General features: G+C 40.2%; 1 protein-coding gene across 1 annotated transcript; it reads left to right on the top strand.

Moving 5' to 3' along the window:
- Positions 1 to 11,738: 11,738 nt before the first annotated feature.
- LOC147900653 (kinesin-like protein KIN-5D) lies at positions 11,739 to 18,245 on the top strand. Its single transcript, XM_087375439.1, has 23 exons — positions 11,739 to 11,993; positions 12,106 to 12,235; positions 12,367 to 12,525; positions 12,672 to 13,009; positions 13,110 to 13,248; positions 13,374 to 13,471; positions 13,571 to 13,727; positions 13,833 to 13,902; positions 14,031 to 14,107; positions 14,732 to 14,785; positions 14,863 to 14,943; positions 15,039 to 15,150; positions 15,248 to 15,334; positions 15,457 to 15,632; positions 15,714 to 15,875; positions 15,993 to 16,100; positions 16,295 to 16,453; positions 16,571 to 16,654; positions 16,747 to 16,952; positions 17,043 to 17,144; positions 17,255 to 17,364; positions 17,458 to 17,609; positions 17,694 to 18,245. Exons 1-23 carry the CDS (start codon positions 11,881 to 11,883, stop codon positions 17,949 to 17,951), a joined length of 3,132 nt encoding a protein of 1,043 aa, XP_087231565.1. The 5' UTR covers positions 11,739 to 11,880; the 3' UTR covers positions 17,952 to 18,245.
- Positions 18,246 to 25,608: the final 7,363 nt, after the last annotated feature.

The raw sequence follows: 25,608 nt of genomic DNA on the forward strand, positions 1-25,608 counted from the left end.
ACGATCTTTCTTAGGAATCCTACATTGCGCATCCTACATGTGATTCCTATGTGTATGCATCCTACATGCAATTCCTAGATACAATTCGTACGTGTGTATCCTACATGCAATTCCTATATTTGCATCTTATATGTGATTCCTACATGCAATTGCTATGTATGCATCCTACATATGATTCCTATATGCACATCCTACATGTAATTTCTACATCCACTTCCTATATGCAATTCCTACATGTGCATCCTACATGCAATTTCTACATGCAGAGAGAGAAAGTCCTACATGCTATATCCGCATCATATATGTGATTCCTACATGCAATTCCTATATATGCATCCTACATATGATTCCTATATGCACATCGTACATGTAATTCCTACATCCACTTCCTATATGCAACTCCTACATGCGCATCCTACATGTAGAGAAAAAAGGACATCATTAGTTGGAGAGTTTCAACATTATGATAGAACAAGATAATGGAAACTCATGCCAAGTTCAATTCAATGGATTTGGTGGCACTTAAACAATAGTTCAAGGAACTCATGCAAGTCAATTGACCATTCCATTGACACTTTAAACACTTTGATGATCCATTGTGAATAAATTGATAAGTTATTACCTTGGCTATCACAATCGGGGGTCAAGGCAACAAAAGTTGATCAGTGCTGAAATACAATCCTTGCACTTCATAACTCTCCTGTAAGACAAACGTGTGACCACCAGTGCAAAAGTTCACAATGGAACCTATAGTAGATCAAGTTCCAAAAGACTACCCCTAATGTGTAGACATGTATGCCAACAATACAATGAACTAGTTGGAGTCAATACCACAAGAATTTGGCATGCAACATGATCCACTTGCATACATGCCTATGTTCTAATCCCAATGACTTCATTGCTTTGTTTGAGAAGAAATAGTTACAAAAAATATCAACCTAGGAGCAAGACCTCTTTCCACTAGCTCTCATAGGAGAACCATTTAATTACTACCTCAAAATGGGGGCGAAAATACAAAACTCATGGCCCATGCTATGACAATACTTTATACTGCAATTTGTAGATTAGAAATTGCCATTCAAAAATTTTGGCAATTTTCAAAGATTAAACAATGGGATTTAGAAACTAACATTGCCAAGTGTAGTTTAAAAGAATCGAGACATAGCGACATATTATTTCAGCAAGCTAAAAAGTGATCAAAATTTTTGTGAAAGGATTGAATGAAGAAATTAAAGAGCAAATGGATCACTATTGTTACAAAACCATAATGGAGGTATATAATGTCACAATGATGATTAAAGAATCAATCAAGAGAGATCAAGGAATTATTGAAGAAGAATTGGAAAGACAGGTTCCAAACACCTGGATGTGATACAATTGGATCCATTTCTAAATTCACTGACACATAGGTCAAATCCATAAAATTATCAGAGAGGATTGAATAGTAAAGCAGATACTATGCCAATATGTTCAGAAGAAGCATCTACCACTAGCATGTGCTCAATGGAAGATCAACCAAAAAGCAAAAAGAAAAAAGAGAAGAAAGGAGCTAAGGAATGTACCATGAATTGACACCCAATTGACGACCCCAAACCAAGCATAACAAAGTAGATTGCACAAAGGGAGATGAAACTGAAAGGATAGAACTAGAATGCTCTATTACACATGTGTCCTCTGATTTAAAAATAAGATGTGGCATTCTCTACCACCCAGGGGCAGGCTCTTTGACTACAACACTTTTACATAAAAAATGAAGTAGAAAGTATACTCTGAGACAAGTCTCAAATATGGATTCCAACCATGGAAGAGGAGTCACATTTTACCAATATAATGAAGGACTCACCAAGGCTAATTACAAAGATGGAATAATAAAAAACACTCTCTTATCAACATCCTCGAAGGCCAACATTGCAAAAAGGAGAATAAAAAGGAATAGAATCTATAGCAATTCAAGGATGTATTCCAAGAACAAGTACAACTAATGCATGAATTCGAGAATGGCAACAACAATTATGACACAGCTTAGGCAACAACTACAACAGGAGCAGGATCAAAAGAACAAACTTACTTCATGCCATGCAGAGCCAAACAATGAGATACAAGATGTGAAGGAGGAGCTCATCAAACTGAAGAAAATGCTAGTAATTAACACCAGCCCCCATCTAAGATCTCCATGATTTATTAGGATTCAAAATGGAAAGTACCAATATCAAGATGATAAGAACAGTCTCAAGTCAAGCTCTATTCAACAATAAAGATTAAAAAGGACTCTAAAGAAAATCACTCAGTTGATTGCCAACCCACATAATTTCAACATGGCAATACCCTCATCTTTTTCTCTCTTACAAGAATTCCTCTTGATAGACAATGAATCAACTGCCAAGATCCAAGGAGACATATATTCTATTCAAATAGAATACATCAAGTAAAAGGATGTGCTTTTGGGAGCCAAATTTGATGTTAAACAAGGTGATCAAACACGGCCTATCAACATGTGCATCTACATGCCAGGTACAAGACAAAGAAATACCAATCATTATCATCATGAAAAATTGGGTACACAAAGTATTCAACACCTCAACATTAAGTACCAATATTGTGCCATGTTGCCGACCTACAATTTATTGTCATGCAACCCACAAGAAAAGAGGAACTTTGAAGCACTCGACAACAACCTCACACCTTTTGGGTTACATGCATGGCTTCCCAACTTTATGATCACAATAAAACATAACCCAAGGGTTGGTAATGAAATCGGTCTGGGAAAATGTTAACCTTGTGTCAACAAGGACTTAAGAAGCACAAAATATGGGTGTAGAGTAGCGACAAAGCTCTGCTTGTACTTACGTGTGCCTAGGAATCATACATGCACTTCCTATATGCGCATCCTCAATAGGATTCTCATATGCACATCCTACATGCAATTCCTACACATGCATCCTATATGCAATTCCTACATGTGCATCCTACATGCAATTCCTACATGTAGAAAGAGAGAAAGTCCTATAATTCCTACATGCAAAAAGAGAAGATCTCCAAACTTGTATAAATATCTCACAATGGAATGAGCCCACACTTTTTGGGGCATTGTGTTCATCAACTTTGGTGTTCTTATGCAATTGTCTACAATTATCCATGCTCCCTTGCACTATCAATGTTCAATAGCATGTCTTACCCTTGTCTTCCACTCCTTCTTAGACCTTGCAACTCCTCATCTCCCCTCTCCTCCTCCCTCCTCCTCTCTCTCCCCCAACCCTTTGCTCTTTCACATTCCTTCTATCCCACTTATATGCCTCTCCTAAACCCTTATGCTCCTAGGTTAGTTTCTTAACCCTTATCCTCCAACATCTATGAAGGAGAGGTGTTCTCAACCATGTTCTCTACTCTAAATCCTAGATCATCCTTCTAAACCATGGAACCTCCTTTTGAAGGTTGGAACCTCATCCTAAACCTTGAACTCCCAATGGATGTGAAAGCCTTCATTACACCAACCATGTTAATGAAAATGACTCTTTCATACAAGCATGCACAACCTCTATTTTTCATACTTAAGCCTACATCTCTTACCAACTGAGGTCCTAAGCTACACATATACTACAATGACAATACCCATTATATCTGTGGGTGAATAAAGCCTTGGAGCTTGCACATGAGAGGAAAAGAGAGAAAAATCCTTGACTTGTTTTAAAATATCATCCCCTAATCTTATATGCATGTTTCCCTACCAGTAGTAGCCAATACTACTAGCTCCCTACTAGTAGTAGTATCATGATGTTAATATCTTGATACTAGTTCTTAATATCTTAATCCTCTTAGATTTGGAAGATGAAGAGAATAAACAAAAGGTGTAGCATCATGATGGCTATGTTCTCTATTTTTGGAATAACAATGCCATAAAACCACCGATGTGTAAAAAATAATCCACAACATTGATGTATTCCCAAAAAGTTTTGATGGATTAATAATGGTTATATGGAGGCTTATCCTATGCTTATATTGATAGTTATATCAATAGTGGCTAGTGAAAAATAATTAAAAAGTACATATTGGAAAAAATATCGATTCAATCCAAACGTGAGGTTGCATGAAAGATGCATTCAACCTAGACCATGCATAAATCATCATAAAATAACACCTCATTAGTAGCTGTCCTAAAAACTTACCCTATAAAAAAATTGCTACTTAGTGTGTAATATGAAGTGTGTACTAAAGGGTTTTAAAAGGCTAAATGAATTCCAATGGCGTGGGGAATGCACATACCAAATGAACTTTTTAGCCCACACTATATGCCTACTCTAAGAAAAAATTACCGATTTAACTGCTAAATGTTACATCGCATCATTAAAGATTATTTATAAGGCTATCAGTAGCCTTTGATAACCATAGAGCCTTGTGTACATTTTGACTATAGAAATCAATAAAGATTTGGATTGCCATATCCCAACTTGATTAAATAGACCCCTTTATATCCACAAGTTTCTGAAAATTCTAGTTATTTGGGTAGCAATCCTAAAAGACAACACATAATAATCAATTTAAACCATAAACAAAGTTGATTATAAGGGACCATGTGAGAAAGCACATGTTGGTTTGTAAATAAAATGCCCTACTATGCTCTCACACGAAAATTGTCAGCCAAGAAAAGTTGGAGCATGCTTGGAAAGGGGCCTAACACCACAAACATTGGATAACCATAATTACCAATGCCTTTATTTATAATTATATTGATATTGTTCCTATATCAATTGTTATTTTGATGTTTGTTTTGTATCGATGGGTCATTTCAATGGTTAGGGTCTTAATTCCATTTATATCTATGGTTGGGCATTTTTTAAAATTATTTTGAATGAAGTTATATATTAATGATATATTAAAATTTTTTAAATATTATAATACAATTTATGGAAGAAAATTTTGTGACATTTGAATGTCATTAAGAACCACAAATGTGGTAGAGCAATAGCAAAAAAATCTTTATAACCTATGTGAGAAGATATCGTGTCGATGTGTACAACGTAAGGGTGACATAAGTAGACAACTTTGCATAGCTAGTAAGTAAAATATTGAATATGTGGATTTGAAGTGCAACAACATGTGCAAAACAATGAAAAGGTTTGAGCATTAGCATGAATTGGTACACTTCAACAATTTTAATAAACATACACAATAGTACACAATAGTAGTACATTGTATCCATAAGCATGTACATGTCTATAGTTAGGCTTTCTGGAATTACATCCCATCAACCCTACTAAATCCCTCGCCTCCATGGAGTCCCCTTCATGCCTTTAGCTTTCTGCTCACCCGCTCGTTTCTCCCTCTCATCCGCTCCTTACATCCAACTTCTCTCCCCTTCTTCTCACGCTTGGCATATCTTTCTTGCCTCTGGCTAATAGTAGCTTTGCTGTCTGTTGTATAGCGTGGATGGCTTCTTCAGTTGATCCTTCATCCAACGACATGTCTGAGCCGTCATGCGTAGCAGCTGATCACAGTTCTTCAACGTTTCAGGTGAATCTGCCTCCATACTTTCTAGCTTGCCAGAAACATTCTTGATTTTTGGCTTCTTCACTGTCGTTTGGTTTTGGGCTTATGCTAGCGCTTTTGGATCTCCGTGAGTGCATGCGAGCTCTTAACGCATCTTGGCAGGTTGATGATGATAATCAGTTTGGTTGATTATCGTTGTTCACTGCATGTTTTAACAATGCAAAAAGTTTTGTCTTGTAGCTTTTCTTCGATTTCTAAGTCAGTCTTATGGGAATAGCTGCGTATATGTTTTGTTGGAGAGCATGACTTTTTCTATCGAAAAGTGTAGATTGACATTTAAGAGGGTCCAGAGCATAGGGTAATTTTCCTTAGACTTTCACTTGCAACTGGTTGAACCCTGGGCTTTTTTTCGGTGTGGTTCAAGTTAGATATGCGCGCAAGGCCACTGCATAACGTAGACCTGAACATGATCTTCTGCACAAGATGTTAAAAGGTGTTACCGTGTCTATTCTCCTGAAGTACCCAATGAGTGAGTACCGAATGAGCCATTCATGTATGTTTTGGATAAAGGTGCCTTGGGTGAACGTTTAAGACGCTAGACATAATTCGTTTGAAGGCTGGGGACGGTGCTTGTCACGAATTTCTACGCTGATCAAGATGCTTTGAGAAAGTTATAGATGGTCGTATGCTAAGTGTGCAGCTTAAAGTGTATGCATGTTATACTCCCACGAGGCCTTGTACAGTGTTATGCCACGACTTGGAATACATAAGAAGGGGATGGGTAGCAATGATTAACCTTTCATTTTAGTCTTCTTGGGTCTTGTGATTGGCTCTGACTGCTGTAGTAGTAAATGGACTAGTAAGTGAATGATGTGTAATGGCTGTCTGTCGAAGGACGTTTGATAAGGATTATCATCTGACCACTGGCATTGGACTGAATGCTTCTTGCTTAAGTTGCATGTTGTGATTATTGCTGAAGCATTATTGTGAATGCATGAGTCATCACATTCTGACTCTAGAACTGAACCATGAAATCTGCCTTAGACCTAAAAAAGTGGTCTTTAGTGGGCATCTCTTTAATCTCATGAATGTTTGAAATCTTGAATGCTTGAAGTTGTGAGTACATACGGTTGTCATGCATGCCAAAAATCCTTAAAGAAAACGGGCTAGGGCCTTGTTTATGTCAATGCATAATGTGTGTGTCCATGGCCAAATTGATGAATGCTTGCTGCCTCTTCTTTTATTTTAGATAATGGTGTCTGATAGTCCAATGCATACCTTACCACCAAGTAATGGTGGATATGCATGCCCAACCTAGCCCCACATTCCTAACTTATCCCACAAATCTTTTTGTTTGCATCAGTTCTTCCTTGTATATCTAAATCAGTACATCTCTTGACTAAGTTTGACAAGGTGCTCACGTTTCCTAGCATGTTGTAGCAATCCGCGCACAGTGTGTATGTATTAATCTAGACATTGTAATATGTAAAATAAATAATGGATTAATGTTGTTTCAGTAATTTTGCGGCCATGGTAATGTAGTGATCCAAAAGATAGCCCATGAGGCTAGAACATGCATTTTGTTCAGAATTCATATTTCTCTTGAATTACCTTTGGTGAACAATCATGTTTATTGCAATCCTTGCTATAAGTGGCTTTTGAAAGCAAAAATGTAGCTACTTCATAGTTTGTCGTGTTTTTTCAGCTTGCGATCTCCACCTATATGGCTCAATACTCTGTCCAAGAGTCCCAACTCCCTACTTCAAAGTTTCTATTCATTCTTCAGAATTTTTAAGTCTCTTGGTTGAATGGGGGGTGTGTATTTTTGACTGTGATGAAAAGCAGTTGAGGATTATGACACCTGCAGTCCCAAGGTGAAGTTATGTTTTTACTAACATCTCCTCTTGGATGGATGCAGATAACAGTCCTCGGCGTTGGAATATTTCTCATCCTAGTCACTAAGAGATCCAACATGTTGGAAATGTATATTTTTTGTAATAAAGACTATTTCAAAAAATTGTAAATTTAGTTTTGTGTATTCTAGGACATAACCACTACTTGTTCCCAAGAGTGAATTCCTAGTGTCAACACACGCACGCATGCACGCACATGCTCCTAAAGCAACGCATGGTAGAAAAGTAAAAATAGCTTCTAATAGACTTTAGGTTGATAGCTTCTAATTTAGCAAAAGGTACACACATGCTTTGTACTTTAAATCTCAAGGATTTATATAAATTAACATAGAGATGTTGGGGAAGTAAGGTACCCGATTCAAGTAGACAACATTAATAAATGGAAGTACTAAGTGACTTAGGATCGTTATTTTCATGGTTTGATAGAGGGGAAGTAACATGAGAAACATTTGATTTCTACGCCCAATAGAGTGAATGTGATGGTTTGAATTTTAGAGGAAACAATGGGGCTCCTCAGGAAGCGCATAGTGAACACATTTTTAAAGGCTTAATATTTAAAAATGATGAAAGTGGAGTATGACGACTTTCAATGGGGCAAAGGACAAGAGGAGGACAACAGAAAATATCTGATGGACCCCAATGAAGCTACAACAAAGCTCAACTCATTCCTAGCTGATACCTAATAGAAAAACCCCTTAAGGGCACCACACACGCATCTAAATTGTATTTCACCATTCAATTTCCATTAGATCTTAATAAAAAGTGTGCTAGATTAGTTTTGCTACCAAGGGATTTTGCCCCCCCTAATGATGAATTTCAAAATGGGTCTCATTGGCATGTTCTCCTTCCAACCATCGTACACACTAATGAATCTCTCTCTCTCTCTCTCTCTCTCTCTCTCTCTCTCTCTCTCTCTCTCTCTCAGATCCCACTTCACCTTTAGCTCTACTCCACATCCATTTCAATTCCCCCATTCAAGCCTCTTGCCTTGTTGTAGCTCCCTAGCTCCTCCCTTGCTCCAGACTCTCTTCCCTCTTTTCCCTCACCTTGACTTTGGGTCGAGGGGTTGACTTACATTTATAGGATAGTACAGCTCAGGTCATTATGGTATACAAGAAGATGCCAACGCCCCCACCACCTTGACTACAACACAGCATCTCTCCTACTGTGTCGTCACCTTTGTCAAGACACCACCCCTATGTAATGACTTACAAGAGATTGCGGAGTGAGCTCACAACAAAGAACATATCTACTTCTTATAGTGGGAGCTTATAGAGGTCAAGGTTGACTTGCATCCTTGGAGAGGAAAGTCTTAATAATCAAAAAGAGGAGGTAATTTAGGAGGTAATGCATAATTGTTATATAGCATGACCTGTAGCGGAGCTTGTATCCACGGTCCAAGACATGGTTACCAACCCAATTCAAGTCCATGAAACATGAAATTAAAGCAAGAGTAGACAGTAATATCAATGCATAGGACATGTATGGGGAGGTAAAGGAACATGAAACCAACGCTGCCAATGCCCACCATACAAGGGCTATCTGAGGGCTAGTATGATGGAGATAGTGCTCTGAAGAAAAGATTGATCTCATCAACAAAAAAATCACCTAGCTTGAGTGGGATTTAGATGATATACTTGGTGTCCTTGAGAAGGGGGACAAGCACGAGTAAAGGCAGTGGCAAAGTTCTCAAGCAAACTAACAAGTTGAAAGGTACCAGATCGGGATCTTGGAGGAGACCTTGACTCAAGGTAGAAGCTACAAAATTAGCTAAAGTGAAGGATGCTCAAAAGGAAGGAAAATGGGCTATCTTTATTGAAATAAAAAGGCTTTTTTTTTTGGAGATGAAAAGGCATTAATAAGTCTAGACCTAAAGACTCTGCCTTAAGCTGATGTAAATGAAGGCCCTTTATCTCTATACTCTATTATAGTTAGCCTATAAAGTTTTTGCGGACGCTCTATGCACTCCCAAAAAATGCCTTGTGTAACTATTTAGTTACTCTTTTGGTCATACTTTGTCTCATACAGGTTGATCCCTCTTTCTCTCTCTCTCCCCCTATCCCACAAAAATACGAAGCTTAAATAGCCATTTTGATGGATGGCAAGTGCACGTTCTCAGTTGCCTCCTTGTGCTTGATTGGATTAATACATTGAGGATCTAGGGATCTTATAATTACTTGTGCGAAATGTAATAAACATAAGGAAAACAAAGCATTGCTTGCTAGGATTAAATGTATAGTGGGTTCTTGAGTTTTTCTTTACATTAATTTGATACTTATTCTCTATGTTGAAACCATTCTCAACATTTGTACCAGGTTTTTAACTCTAATCTCAATGCTTTCTACTCCCAAAAATTTTTCAAGGACACAAGGAAGAAGTGACCTTCTCTCGTGACCGTCCTCATATCTAATAGTCTTCACTTATTAGGACATGCATGCCTATTATTAGACACATAAGGTGTAGGCTACATAAGTTTGGCCAAAATTCCTAATTTTGTGAATTTCACAAGCTTGGAGGAGTTTGCATGGGCCAAGACCACATGTCAAATATGTTGCATGCCAAATTTATGTTAATAGCCCATTCCCTATAATAACAAATGGAGAAAAGTTCTTGTCCATGGTGTTGGAAGGGGATCCAATGTACATAGTTGTGCTTATTATACATAGCTTGCATATTGCCATGAGAACAGCCCAAACCTTCAGCCACTTGGGCGCAGCTAAGGGTGCCCCTGCTTGAAGCCATTCCATCAAGATTTACCCTCCTTGAATGGATTTGTCCTATCTTGATGGAGCTCGACTAATTTCACCCTTAGTTAGTGAAGGTCGACACCATGACCCACCCTCTACATTTCAAAGCAAGCTAAGAGGAAGGTTTCTTCTAGAGTAGATATGACTATCGGTAGGCTACACATTTTCTTGAAATCCTCCGTCCAACCAATTGGAGAGGGGGAAGTGGATATATTGTGGTGTATGCCATTGTGTTGTATAAAATAACTATTTTCTTGGTTTGCAATTGCTTTCTACAAATCCTCCTCTATCCAATGCTTCTTTGTACTATGAGTTTGTTTCAAGAAGTGTCGAGGTTTGCAATGTGTACTTAAGGGGCAACAATCAGAGGAGGTGGTGAGTAAGAATGTAGACGTGATGGTTGCCTCTTGGCAAAAGCATTGGGCACTTTGCAATATTGTTTCTTGCTATGAGTGTGCATGTTTGAGACTTGCGATAAAGGCTAGAGAAAGGGTGGGATGCAAACATTAGGTAGCCAATAGTGGAAGAAAGGGAATGGGGAGTGTGGATGGCTATGGGTGCTCAATCATCTAGCTTAGGATTTCTCTCTCATTTCCCTACCCTTTTTTGTCAATGGAGGGTGAGGGAATAATCTTTGCTAGAGGAGGTACACTTCTTGGAGTTAGTACACAAGAGGCGGCTCTCAAAGTGCTAATGATTGACCTAGAATACTCACTTACCCTAGACATCCAAAAGAGCATCGTGCTTGGTTTCCTTAATAGTGATGGGTTTGCAACTTGCAAACAGCGCTTGCACATATCCTCCTTCATGTGATGTTTATTTTATGCTATGGTATAGAAGTAGCGCGAAAGGGTCAATTGTTCAGTAGATCTAAAGTTGTGTCGCACAATCCCAGTTGTCCATTGTCCATATTTGTTTGTTTGAAGAGGAATGCTTGCCATGATTAAAAATTCGAATTGTGTTTATTATAATCTATTTGTGTGTGCATTATTGTAATCCATTTGTGCAATTATAGCACGGGGGAATGCTTGTGTGCATTAGTGAGCCCAATCATGTCTAAATATTCTATTACTCTTAGGATTTGGCTTGAGTCATGGTTTCATATAACCTCCCCTTTTCGCAAGTTAGGGCCTTATGTCATAAAAGGGAAATATGTAAGAAATAGCTATTTCTGTTATGATGTGCAAATGCACCATTGGAAATGCGAAAAGGGCCTTATGTCATAAAAGGGAAATAAGTAAGAAATAGCTATTTTTGTTATGATGTGCAAATGCACAATTGGAAATAGGTGGGAAATAGGGAGGGACCATGGGAAATAGTGGATCATTATGTGATGCATCATAGGAAAAACATCCAAATTAGATGTAAGTCTTCCAAGGGTTTAAGCATAGAAAATAGCCAACCATCATTATTTCCCTGACATGAGCCCCTAAGTTACTAAAAGTGTAGGTTGTGTGGACTCGAGGTAAAGACCAGAGGTCACCCAAGATGGGTTTCATTGCTAAGGCCCGGTTAGAAGAGAAGAGAGGTCATGGGGCTCTAGAGACTTGTTTGAATGTGCGTCTTCAAACGGTCCGATTTTTCGAGGCGTACACTCAAAAATTTGCCCGTTCTTCTTCTTCCTCCTCTTTCTTCTGCTGCTCGCCATTTTCGCCATATCTCCATAGCTTCCCAAATCTGCTGCTCCATATCCATCCGCCCTGGCCCTAGCTCCTCCTCCTCCTCCTCCTCCTCCCATGGCTCCTACTTTCCCCCTCTTTCCCACTAGCCCCGCCTCCGCCATGGGCTCCCGCTCCTCCGATAAAGACAAGGACAAAGGCGTCAACGTCCAAGTCTTGCTCCGCTGCAGGTGCGCTGAAACCCTGCTTCTTTCGATCTGATGCATGCTCAAGTTCTCCCCTACTGTGCTGTTTTGCTACACCACTTAGGCCCGTGCTTTTTTGTTTCGCTGCTGTGAGCAGGCCCTTCAGCGACGATGAACTGCGCTCAAACGCCCCCCAGGTCATTTCTTGCAACGAACCGCGGCGTGAAGTCTCTGTAAACTTGAATGTGGCAGCTAAGCAAATCGATCGCACATTTACTTTCGATAAGGCAAGTGTCTCTCGACCCAACGCCCATCGGTCCGTCCCGTCGTAGTTCTCCTCTCGTTCTGCAATCAGGCTTGTGCAGGTTCAGATGTCTGGACTAACTCTAATTGCGAGTCATATATCCGGGTTCATCAGGTGTTTGGACCGCAAGCACATCAGAGAGATCTGTACGATCAAGCTATAGTTCCTATTGTTAACGAAGTGCTGGAGGGCTTCAATTGCACCATTTTCGCATACGGGCAAACAGGGACCGGGAAAACATACACAATGGAAGGTGGTGGAAGAAAGGCGAAGGTATTCTTCGACACAATCATCGTGCTCATAAAAATAGCCATGGGCGGGGGTGACATCGCATGCAGGGTTCTTGTGTAGAAGATCTTTAAGATTCGCTTCATTATGGTTTTGATCTCGCTTAAAGTCTCGTTCCATGTCTTTTGTAGAATGGAGAGATGCCAATAGATGCTGGAGTCATTCCCCGCGCAGTCCAGCAGATTGTTGACACATTGGAAGGCCAGAACGCTGAGTACAGCATGAAAGTTACGTTTATAGAGTTGTACAATGAGGAAATTACCGACTTGTTGGCCCCCGAAGAAATTCCTCGGTCACTAGAGGAGAAGCAACGGAAACCTCTTGCTCTGATGGAGGATGGCAAGGGCGGAGTGCTCGTACGGGGGCTTGAAGAAGAGGTGGTTTACAGCGCAAATGAGATTTACAATCTGCTTGAACGAGGATCTGCCAAACGTCGAACGGCCGAGACATTGTTGAATAAGCAGAGCAGGTAACGTGTTTTCACCTCATTACATGAATCGTGTCGATTAATGACTTTTGGCATTGAGCTAACCCTGCCTTTTCTCTTCCCGGCTATTATTGGTTTGAAGCCGTTCCCATTCAATTTTCTCGATCACTATCCATATCAAGGAACCCACCCTCGAAGGTGAAGAACTTATCAAGTGTGGCAAGTTGAACTTGGTAGACTTGGCTGGTTCAGAAAATATCTCCCGGTCTGGTGCTCGAGATGTACGTATGCTTTAAGGACTGAACGTAGGTTTTGTTAGTTCATTCCATCGCTTCTGAATGTCTAACCTTTCAGCCGGACCAACCAGAGTATGTAATGTCACATTACAACCCTTTTGCTTTTGCAGGGCCGAGCAAGAGAAGCAGGAGAGATCAACAAAAGCTTATTAACCCTTGGGCGTGTCATTACTGCTCTGGTGGAGCATTTAGGTCATATACCTTACAGGTGTGTCCCAGATATCTGCCTTTTAAAAATCCTGGTCTAGAAATGGATTTCAATGTGCCTCAGGTTTGAGATCTGGGCTTGAAAGCTTGTCATGAACAGGGACAGCAAGCTTACAAGACTCCTCAGAGATTCACTGGGTGGAAGAACTAAGACTTGTATCATTGCAACTGTTTCTCCTTCAGTCCATTGTTTGGAAGAAACTCTCAGTACTCTTGACTATGCACACCGTGCAAAAAACATAAAAAACAAGCCTGAGGTATGTCAAGTGCACTCTCTAGAAATACTAAATACTATAACACCATTTCATGACATCATCTCATTTGGTCGAAAATGTAGGCCATTAATTTGTTTTCTTCACCAGGTTAATCAAAAGATGATGAAATCTGCACTTATCAAGGACCTTTACAGTGAAATAGAGAGACTAAAATCAGGTATTTTTCTTTGCCTCTTGAATTAATAACGACAGGTACATCTCCAGCCTTTCACATTAGAAAAAGCCTATGAATTTTCGTTTGTACTGGCTGAAAAGGGTAGATTGATGGTTTTCTGCTTGCGGCAGAGGTTTATGCTGCTCGAGAAAAGAATGGGGTGTACCTTCCTCGAGAGCGGTTCCTACAAGAGGAAGCTGAGAAGAAGGTACACAATTTCATACCTGACCGTATGTGGCATGCTGTGGTTAAAAAGGCCATTGAAGTAGATGAGCCATTGATGTAGATGCGCCCTCCTTTCCTTCAAGAGCCGAGACCTCATTGCCCATGCCGATGGTGCCACCATGGTGTAGCTGATGCCATTCTTTTGGCAGCTTTGAATGCACAGGTTGGGAAACTAACAGCATGTGTCAGCTACAGTATGAGAGTGCCAGCATTGTGGTCTCGTGCTAGGAAAACATCCCTTTGTTTAAGTACAACTTCAAATATGTTTATATGTAAGGTTCGGAAAGAAAAGAATGGAGTCAAACTGATTCAGGCAGAGGATGCTGGATTGGTGATGCATGCTGCAGGGGCCAACCAGCATTTGTCAACTAGATACGAGACTGCCAGCATTGTAGCCTCATGCTAGGGAAAAAGTATTGTTTTTATATGCAGTATAAAATAGAATTACATGTGAAAGAAGACGGCGATTTCAGTTGAGAAAAGAATACTGTTCCAACTGGTTCAGGAAAAGGATGAGATTGATGATGCTGCAATACCCAGAAAGTAGTGATTGCCGGTCTTTGCTAACCATAGGATGTGACATTCATAACTTTTTCCATGATTTCAGGCAATGACAGAGAGGATAGAACAAATGGAGATTGATATTGAAGCCAAAGACAAGGTAAATATTTGACACTGCAGTTCGTCATGTACTTTGCTTCAACTGCAACATTTGGTGCTCACGACATATAAATGCAGCGACTAGATGAATTGCAAGAAGCACTTGATTCAGAGCGTCATCATTGTGGAGATTTAAGTGTAAAACTTGAGAACAATCAGGTACGTTGGAGTTTAAGGTGATTCCCCCCCCCCCCCCGTTTGTAGTACCTTGTTTCGCCCAAGAACTTTATGATGACCTTACTGGGCAATTGCAGAAAAAATTTGAAGAAACCCAAGAGGCTTTGATTGATGCCAAAGAAAAGATTAAGCAAGCTCATTATACTATTAAAGAACGGGATTTTATCATTTCAAGGTTTCAGCAGTCAGGTACATGTATCATACATCCACTAGGGCCTGATTAAAAAGTGTACTGAAGGAAATACTGATGTTCTCTCTTCTTCCCACCTGTCCTTGGCTTTTGCAGAGGGTGCTATTGTAGAGCAAGCAGAAATTCTTCAATCGCAGTTGGAGAGCTCTGTTAATGACATTAAAGGACTCCATATGAAGATTGGTATGTTCTTGTAGCTTTGGGTTGCTTTAACTCCATTATACACGATTAACAATTTGATGGTTCTTGCTAAAGAGGTTAATGTTCCGGTCCTGATGAGAACTGTAAACGATTTGGTTCTACAGACCGAAAAAATATGTTGGAGTCCGACAATAAAAAGATGGTGCAAATTTTCCATGGGGAGCTAGGCCAGCACTTGAAGACACTGCATAGCTCTGTAACAGCATCTATTGAGCAGCAGCAGCAGCATCTTCAAAATATGGAGCAGCATATGAAGTCTTTCCTGGCCAGTAAGAATGAGGTACCTTGACAATGCCAGAGATTCTCAACTGTGTGTGGGAATATTTTTCAGTATCCCCTCTAATGCAGTCGGATGGACTAGGTAACGGAATCACTAAGACAGAAGGTCTCAAGCGTGAAGGATGTATTTTTCTCTGGGCTGAAACATTTTCATCACCTGGTACATTCTCACGAGAAAGATTCAACAACCACTTTTGAGAAACTGAACTTCACCGTCTCAGCTCATGGCACAGCTCTGCAGGAGGTCAGTCAGTGCTCATGGAGACAGACAGCTTTTCATTTGAATTTATCTCGGGCATCAGTGTAGCTGTGCATCTGTAATGGATGTCTTACTTTGGGTCTTGTGTTTGTTCACAAACAGCTCTTGTCGACATCTGTAACAGAGGCTGAAGAGGTTCTCCAGGAATTGCAAAAGGAGTTTCTTAACCAGGGAGATACAATATTTTCATTTGTTAGCCAACAGCAGGAGGTTGTCATAACTTCTGGGCTTTGAATTGAACACATGTTACACCTGCTTCACAAAACGTGGCAGCTTTTTGTATTTAGAATGACAATTGACTAAACTGTTCCACTTCATATTTCCCTGTTATTCCATCTCATCATGCTCTCTGTTTCTGGCACTCTAGTCTCGATTATCTGCTTCTAACTTTCTTCGCCTTGCAGGACGCTCAGAAAAGCATAGATGCTTCTCGGGAAATCTCCAAACTCTTGATTGACTACTATGAAGCGCTAAAAGGAAATGCTGCAGAGATACAAAGTTATGTTCTGGAAAGTCATAACGGTCTACAACAGAATCTTACTGAGCTTGAAGAGACATACAAGGTGACACATTGCATCTTTGTTGGTGAAAAAAATGTGTGATACTTTATCAACTTGTCGCCAATCTTCTAGGTGCCCAACATTCTGCTTATATTGGTCATTTCACATTGTGTCTTTCAGGAAGTTTCTAAGCGAGAGGAACAGATTTTGATGGAAAAGATGGTCGAAATGGTGGCTGCTGCAACTGCCCGCAAGTCGGAGATTGTAAGTGTTACTCTGTACACTTCATCTGAGCAGTTGGGTGTATAGCTTTTATCTTTGTTAGTAACCCACCTTTGCTTTTGCCGATTGCATAGGTGAACTCGAAGGTAAGCCTTCTGCGGGAATCTTCGAAGAAAGATTCGAGCAATCTGCAGCAAGGCGTGCTTAGAATTCGTGAGGCTACATCAGAGTCACAAAGTCAATGGCAAGCGTACATGAAGCAAGCAGAAAAGCACTTCTGTGAACAGTCTGCCGGCTTGGCTACAACGCACAGCTGTCTGGATGATATTTCAGAGCACTGGTAAGGACAGCTAGTAAATCAAGTGTGCCCATTTCCTTTATGGATACAGAAGTTCACGAGCATGTATCTCATATGAATCTATTACTGCAGTGTAAAAACCACGACAAAGGCAGGGGAAGTGTGGACAAGAACACAAGAGTCAATTCAACATTTTGAAAAGAACAATATTCTTGCAGTTGATTTGATTGTCAAGTACGGTCTCATCTCATTTCCTTTTAACCTTGCATTTGCTCTCATTATTCTATTTCATGTCAACCAATCAAAACATTGACAGTAAGATGGGTTGATGTTGGATTTTGCAGGGAGGGGATTTATGGAAATGGCATTCTCCTCTCCAACCTTGAACAACTAAATTGTTCAGTGCAATCTGATGTTCAGGCTGGCCACAGCACTGTTATGGAGTCAATAGATCGTAATAAGCAAAGCCTTAGCCAGCATGTTATTATGACACTGACTGTAAAGCCTTTCATGTTGATTGATTTGATTGATTTGCCTTATGTTGTAGGCTCTCTTGATATCGACAGTAATGCAACCTCAACAATGCTATCCATTGGAACATCCCAATCTCATGCTCTTACTGAACTTCAAGTTTGCCACAGTACTAGCACAGGAGATGTTCAAATTCAAGCAGACCAGTGTTTCAAACATGAATACTTGGTATGGAAACTGAGAATAATGCTTTGCCTTTTTCTTTTAGCTTGGATAGTCTAGCAGAATTTGCTGATTCTGTTTGTATCTCAGGAGGATAAGCCAACATGCTTGACTCCAAGGAAAAGGTCAATTGATGTACCCAGCAAAACTTTAATTGAGGAACTGCGGGCCCCCTGCATTGAAAACCTTGTCCAAGAATTCAGAGATGCAGCAATTTATTGCTGCTCACCACGTTTTGAAAATGGTGCTCTTCTAAGAGGATTGGCTGCCAAGGAATCCAAAATACCAATTTTTTCAGATTCCTCATTGCTGAAGGATAACCGAGTACCTCTTGCAACAGTGAACTGAATGCAACTCCGAAGATGGCCCTGAATTCACATAAAATCAGTCCCAGATGAAGAGTAACCGTGACTAAAAACTATTGCCTCAGCCATTTCGAATGTGTGTTGTGGTTATCCTTACTGGCTCTGTAAGGTGGGAGAGAGAGAGAGGAGACTTTTGCTCTCACCTCTACATTGATAATCCGGCACGGCTTTTTGAGAGTTGCTTCCGTGCACAACTCTCGTGTACAGATAAATAAGCAGAGTTCTAATCAGTTTACGATTTGGTTTACGAACTGCCTTTCTGTACAAACTGGATCTAAAACTGGTCATTTGCGTAAAGAGAGATTGATTTTGATAATGTGAACTAATGACCTGTAAATAAAATAAATTCACGTATTGTCAAAAAACGCGAAGAACTCCATCCCCACGAATGAAGCTTTCAACTATGCTTTTCTGCCCCCCTAAAATTGCCCACGTAAACTTTGCCTTGATCCCTCGCCAGATCCTGCCACAAACGATTTGATGTACGCAGTCAATCACTCAACAAATTTATTGTTGGTCTCTTCCGTATTGCAGAATACAGCAACCACACGATTGCAGAATACAATCAGAAATCACGGTAACATCCAACTCGATTGCAAAAGCGTAACGTCAATCACGTCCCGTCCTCCCATTGTAGCAATCTTACACCCTCGGGAAGGTTTTGTTATGCAGAGCCTGCGCTATCATTACCAGTTCTCTCGGGTAGTTTTTTAAGCATGGCAAAAAACCTTGCGCTACTGAAGCCCGATAGCCAAACGCCATGACACGAGAGGGGGGGGGGGGGGTGGGGGGGCTGTGGGGGGATGTAACAATCTCTCATCCAAAAGGCTCTCAAACTGTTCACCGGCCACCCGTTGGATTCCCGCCTGAGGTCCTTTCTTTCTTCGTACAAATCTTTTGTGAACTCCTTCCAGAATCCACCCGTGAACCCAATGCTTGCCAGGTGGCCTCATGCCTTGGTGCCATGTGTCCAATAATTCTAGCTTAGAGCCCATTTGCACCTCTTCATTAGTGTCTAGGCCTATGTGTAAATCCTAGACCCAAACCATCTAGGCCTCATAATATGCAAGCATCGTCGAGTCCTCTGGTAATTACACCACGGTTTCGGGATTATGATTGACGTAACATTCCCTTCCCCTTAAGAGTGGTGTGGTTTACGTCCTTGAAAACAAAATTGGGAAACCTCCCATGTTGAACTCTCTTCAAGTCTATCTTTCCACTTAACCAGACATTCTATCGTGTTCTTTTTTCTTGTTTATCTAAAATTCTTTCTAGTTCGTGTGGTAAAGATGCAGTTTCAATGAGTTCTACCAGGACTTCATTTCCAATGAGATTATCATCATCTCCTAATTTTCTTTTTAGTCTACTAACATGAAAAACTGGACGTACTCTACATCCCTCAGGTAAGGCTAATTTGTAAGCAAGTTCTCCAATCCTCTTAAGTATTGTGAATGGTCCACAATACCTAGGAGACAACTTCGGACATTTACCTGTCTTTAGAGATTCTGAAGATTTAGGTACCTTGAGGTAGACTTTCTCATTTACTTCAAACTCCAACCTTCTACAGTGGGGGTTTGCATATCTTCGTGCTCTATCCTGAGCTCTTCTTATGCTATCTTTAGCTAACTTAAGCGTTTGATTCATGTCTTCAAGAAAGTCTTTGGCCGCTTGAACCTTATCTTTTTTGAGTCCCACTGCCATTGGGGCTCTTGGTTGAAATCCATACATCATCACGAGTGGACTAAAACCTGTAGCTGAATGTTTGGCACTATTATATGTAAATTCTAATATGGGCAAATACTGTTGCCAATTAGTTAGCCATGTACTTCCATATGCTCGAAGCATATCCTTAATGATTTGATTGACTCTTTCAGTTTGACCATCACTTTGTGGATGATCCGCAGTGCTCATGTTCAATGAAGTTTCTAACCTCTTAAACACAACCCTCCAAAAATGGTTGTTAAATTTGCTATCTAGGTCACTAACAATACCGGCTGGTAGCCCATATAATCTATAGATATGCTCCATAAATAGCCTAGCTAATTATGGAGTTTTAACATCTTCATGAGACATGAATAAAATGAGCCATCTTGGTCAATCGATCCATAATTACCCACATAGAATTGTGCCCCCTCTGTGTCCTAGGAAATCCCACAATAAAATCCATGGAGATGCTTTCCCATTTGCCAGATGGAATCTCCAATGGGTGCGGTGCTCGTGTTCAATGAAGTTTCTAACCTCTTAAACACAACCCTCCAAAAATGGCTGTTAAATTTGCTATCACGGTCACTAACAATACCAGTTGGTAGCCCATATAATCTATAGATATGCTCCATAAATAGCCTAGCTAATTATGGAGTTTAACATCTTCATGAGACATGAATAAAATGAGCCATCTTGGTCAATCGATCCATAATTACCCAAATAGAGTTGTGCCCCCTCTGTGTCCTAGGAAATCCCACAATAAAATCCATGGAGATGCTTACCCATTTGCTAGATAGAATCTCGAATGGGTGTAGGAGACCTCCTACCTTAAGGTGTTCAGCCTTATTGACGTGGCATTTTTGGCACTTCAATACATAATCTTGGATGTCCTTACCTATTCCAGGCCAAAAGAATTGTCTTTTCAGAAGCACATATGTCTTGTGAATTCCCGGGTGTCCAACATTGGGACTATCATGACATTCAAAAAGAATTTGGCACCTATGTCATTATTATCCGGGACACATACTCTACCCTTGTAGAGCAGGTAGCCATCTTTAATAGTACATTTTTTCCACTTGAGTTCTTTATCACCAACTTGTGGTGTGTCGCCAGTTCCATGCGACTCCTCTATGAAAGTCCCTCGATAAGTTGGATCCCTATTTCTATGCTTTTCATATTTTAGAGAAATGAGGATCAAACTCACATTTCCTCTTTAAAGACTCTAGGAAATCATTCTAAAATTGAGTAGAACTCAATTCATTAACAATTGGCATTCGGCTAAGGGAGTCTGCTACCACATTGAACTTCCCCTTCGAATATGTCAATTATATATCAAACTCTTGCATTAATTCAGTCCATCTAGCTTTTCTGCCTTTAAGCTGTGGCTGATTGCAAATCCACTTAATGCTCTCTTGATCAAAGATGATCTCAAATTTTGCACCATATAAATAGTGCCTCCACTTCTTTAAAGCATAGACTATAGCATATAGTTCCTTCTCATATGCCGAGTAATTCCGTTGGGCACGATCTAACTTTTTGCTTTCAAAAGCCACTGGTTGACCTTTTTGTAAAAGTACCGCCCCAATAGCAAAATCACTGGCATATGTCTGAACCACGAATGGTTCATTGGGATCTACTACTTTTAAGATAGGAGCAGCTGCTATAGCTACTTTTAATTTTTCAAAATTGAGGTTCATCCCATATGAAGGTGCTTCCCTTCCCCCTTAAGTTGATCCGTCATCGAAACAGCAATCTTAGCATTACTTCAAATTGATAATGTCCGTACCTTGTACGAAATGATGTCTTAGGGACATCCTCTTTCCTAATTCGTACTTGGTGATATCCTGACCTTAAATCAATTTTAGTAAAATATTTTTCCTCTTGCAATTGATTAAAGAGCTCATTAGTGCGAGGCATAGGACACTTATTTTTTATGGTGATTTTATTTAGTGCTCCGTAATCTATGCATAAATGCATAGTACCATCCTTTTTCTTTACTAGTAAAACTGGTACAGACCAAGGTGAGCTACTTGGTTGAATTTTCCCCTTTCAAGATATTCCGTTAATTGACTTTTGACCTCACGTTCCTCCGTTTGACTAAGCCTATATGGGGGGTTTAAAAGAGGGGTAGATCCAGGAATGAAATCTATTTTATGATCTACTTCTCTCTCAGGGGGTAAACCATTGAGTAAATCAGACGAAAAAACATCTTTAAAATCAAACATTAAATCATTGAAATAAGATTTATACTTTTTAACATTATAAAAAACAATATTACTTCTTTCTGATGCAAAAGACATAAAATCACCAATAAAAGTAAGTTCACAGAGATATACCTCGCATTCTTCTTAGTGTAGTAGTCATTCCAATTCCATCGAACAAATAAGAGGAGAGTTGGGCACATCATGTTCTCCTTGAATCTAGAAGACTCTATCCTCTTTTTCAAACATAATCGAGTTATTAAGATAACTCCGCTGTAAGGTATGCCCAAGACTATACATCCATTCTCGACCAAGCACTACCTTTGTTTGGTCCAAGTGCATGATTTGGAAATCCAAGGCATCCTGATGATAACTTGAATATCCACCTCTACTCCATGTATCCTGGTGTCCCAAACTTTTTTATCACTACCCTTTGCCAAAGAGACCACATATTTATGGGCACTTGGACTCTCAGGTAATTTTAATTTCTTAACTAACGAGTAGTTCAAGAAATTATGTGTTGCACTATCATTGACCATCACTCTTACTCTTTGCCCCTTAAATTTTCCATGCATCCTCATTAAATTATGAGGAGCAAAGGTGGGCTGCCACATTGCTGATGATAGACAGCACATGTGGGTACTATCCTCATGATAGACCTCTACCTTAGTGTACTTTTCAGTACCATTAAGCGGCAATACTTGTACCACATGTACTTTCTTTTGTGGAGGTCTACTTGGGGCTTTAGTTCCCGCTTGTTTATTTTTAGGGCAATTCCAAGCAACATGGTCTTTGCCCACACGTTTGAAGCAAAGATTTTCTTGCCTGGCCCTTTCATAATCCTCTTTCTTCAAGAGAGGATAATTTTGTGTTTGAGGTTTCTTAGGTGGTGCCTGAGGAACCTTCTTCTTAAAGTGTCCCTTCCTTTTCAAATTGGGAAATTTGTTGAACTTAGAAACAAAACCTGTTTGCTCTGAAGTTCCAGCTTTGGATTTCCCTGTCATATCATCATATATTTGGGCATACTGAATGGCTTCCTCAAAGGTTTTAGGAGAATTTCTTTTCATCTCAACATTCTAAGTATTTGTAAGACCTCTCACAAAGTCCCTTATCTTTTGGAATTCATCAATTCCCTTTAGCATAAGGACTGCCTCCCTATAGTTCGCTATGTATTGGACTAGACTGTTTTTACCCATTGTGCAATTGTCCCAAGCCTCCCATGCTCTCTCTAATTAATTTTTCGGTAAGAACTCCTTTAAGAAGGCTTGTTCAAACTTAGTCCAATAACTAGGAATTCTATCATTTTCCTTGAGGCTCATCTACCATTTATAGGCTTTATTTCCAAGGGAAAGACTTACTTTCACGACTTGATTTTCAGAAGGAGTATTCCTGAGTAGATGGAAGATTTGCCACTTTTGCAAGAACACATTAATCGCATCTTTATTGCATTCAATGTATCACGGATAGCTCCTAGCTGTGTTTCTATATTTTGCATTCGCGTTTCAAGTTTAGTGAACCCTAGATATGGAATTCCATAATCACCATAGTCTATATCCTCCATTTCCATGTTATCCTCTTGAGTTTCATTTTGTACCTCCTCATGTATTTCCTCTCTAGCTACAACTTTTCCTAGCCCTTTCTTTGGCCTCTCTAACCATATCGTTCCTTTCTGGAGTTGTCATTTCAAATGCAAATTTATTCCAGAAGATATAAAGCAAAAAGATTTATAACAGAGTTCTACATGTGATCCCACTCCCTGGTATTTGTTCGAGGCTTTGAATTCACTTTTGAAATCGATGCATCCTTTACTTTGCAAGAGATCTTCACTTTTGATTCTGCTTTTTCACTTTCTTCTATCACGAACTCCTCGCTTCGAAATCTCGAACTCCTTACTTCGATCTTCTTCTTTGAATTTGGCCAGGTTTAGAAAAAAAGAGGATAATATGGGCCTTGGGATTTTTAGAGATATAGAATAACCTTAAAGGATGAGGGGTTAAAAAGAGAGGAATGATGTGGCTATTTTTTTCAAAGGTTGAGAGACCTTTGAACAATGTGGCCTGTCAAAGCTTTGAGAGCTTTGGAAATAAAAGGCAGAGGCAACGAATTGGTGAAACGGCGTGGAGAATTAGAGGCGTGCGAAATCACGGCTTCCAGTGAGTAATGAACATAGTTAATCTCTGACTCATCTCCGACTCATAAGATCTCTCATAAGCTCTCTTAGCATGTTGATGCAGAGAACTGCGGAGCATAGTTGCGATTCGTCTTCTTGCAAGCCATAGAGGTCTTAGAACTGCGAATCTAGTTCCTAAATCCATTGAGATCACTGCACTCCCAAGACCTAGAGATTTGTTGTTGCTTGCAAAGTTGTGGAGTTGAATCCATTCTCTTACGCAACAGGATCAAAGTTTCAATGCACGAACTAAAAACAGCTTTTAAGCTCTCTCCGGAAGGGATTGCTTGGACATTCGTGTGTTAAGTCTCTTGAAACGGAAGGGATTGCCTGGACGTTCAGCTGTCAACCTGTTTATAAGTTCTTCATAAGCGCTGGCGTGGAGGGAGAGCAAAGTGGACTGCCATGAGATAGTCGTCTTTAAGCGCGTCCTATTTTCGAAAGAAGAGAAGTTGTGATGACAACGAGGTGTGTGGTGAAGCATCACGTGGCTCTGCTGATACCAGTGTAACAATCTCTCATCCAAAGGGATCTCAAACTATCCACCGCACCATTGGATTCCCACCTGAGTTCCTTTCTTTCTTCGTATGAACCTTTTGTGAACTCCTTCCAGAATCCACCCTTGAACCCAATGCTTGCCAAGTGGCCTCATGCCTTGGTGCCATGTGTCCCATAAGGGACCTTACCATTCTAGCCCTCTCATAGAGCCCATTTGCACCTCTTCATCATTAATGTCTTGACCTAGGCATAATCCTAGACCCAAACCCTCTAGGCCTCATAGTATGCAAGCATCGTCGAGCCCTTTGGTTTCTTGCCTGACCATAATCACACCACACAGTTCCAAGATTATAGCTGACATAACAGAGGAGGGGGAGGGGGCTGTTGACTAATGATTCCAGTGAATCGACGAGGAGGATGGGTAAATGTTGGGATTCTGCATGTGACACTTCCCATGAAATGTCTCAATTTCTGGCCTATGGATGCTCTGCAAGATTCATGGGCGCATGTGCAAAGAGCTACCACTTCATCACACAACTCCCAAGGCACACTTACCTCCCTACAGGCATAGTTTGCACACATTCGATCCCACCTACCACGTCACAGTGCCACATCATCATTTTCACCCTTTTTTTTCCCTCCACTGTGTCTCTTGATCCTGGGAGGATTTGAGGATGCTCCAAAAAGGAAAAATGCTTGTTTGTCCTCTACTCGCACGTCACATATCACACACAATTTGGCACGTGTATCACACACCTTTTAGCCTTGATATCAAAATCACTTCTTGCACACATTGAAGCCTCTTCATCGATGCATCTGACCCAACACCTAAAATGAACAAAAGAAAAAGAAGCCAATTGAAGCCATGCCCAAAAGTTCTCGACTAGTTCCTACTCGGAGTCAGTCCCTTCACTAACATGCGGTTTCACATCATCACATGTCCTGAAACACAACCATCTACACATCAATGAGCATATTTTAGAGTTTTCAGAGGTATTGGCACATTGTTTAGTGGGTAGATTTCACATCATTTCTTTTTGCACTCACATGCGATCGTTGTTATAAGC

The sequence above is a fragment of the Dipteris shenzhenensis genome, chromosome 6 (assembly GCF_047967505.1).
Source record: "Dipteris shenzhenensis isolate YYH24624 ecotype China chromosome 6, Dip_SZ_1.0, whole genome shotgun sequence".
NCBI classification, from domain to species: domain Eukaryota; kingdom Viridiplantae; phylum Streptophyta; class Polypodiopsida; order Gleicheniales; family Dipteridaceae; genus Dipteris; species Dipteris shenzhenensis.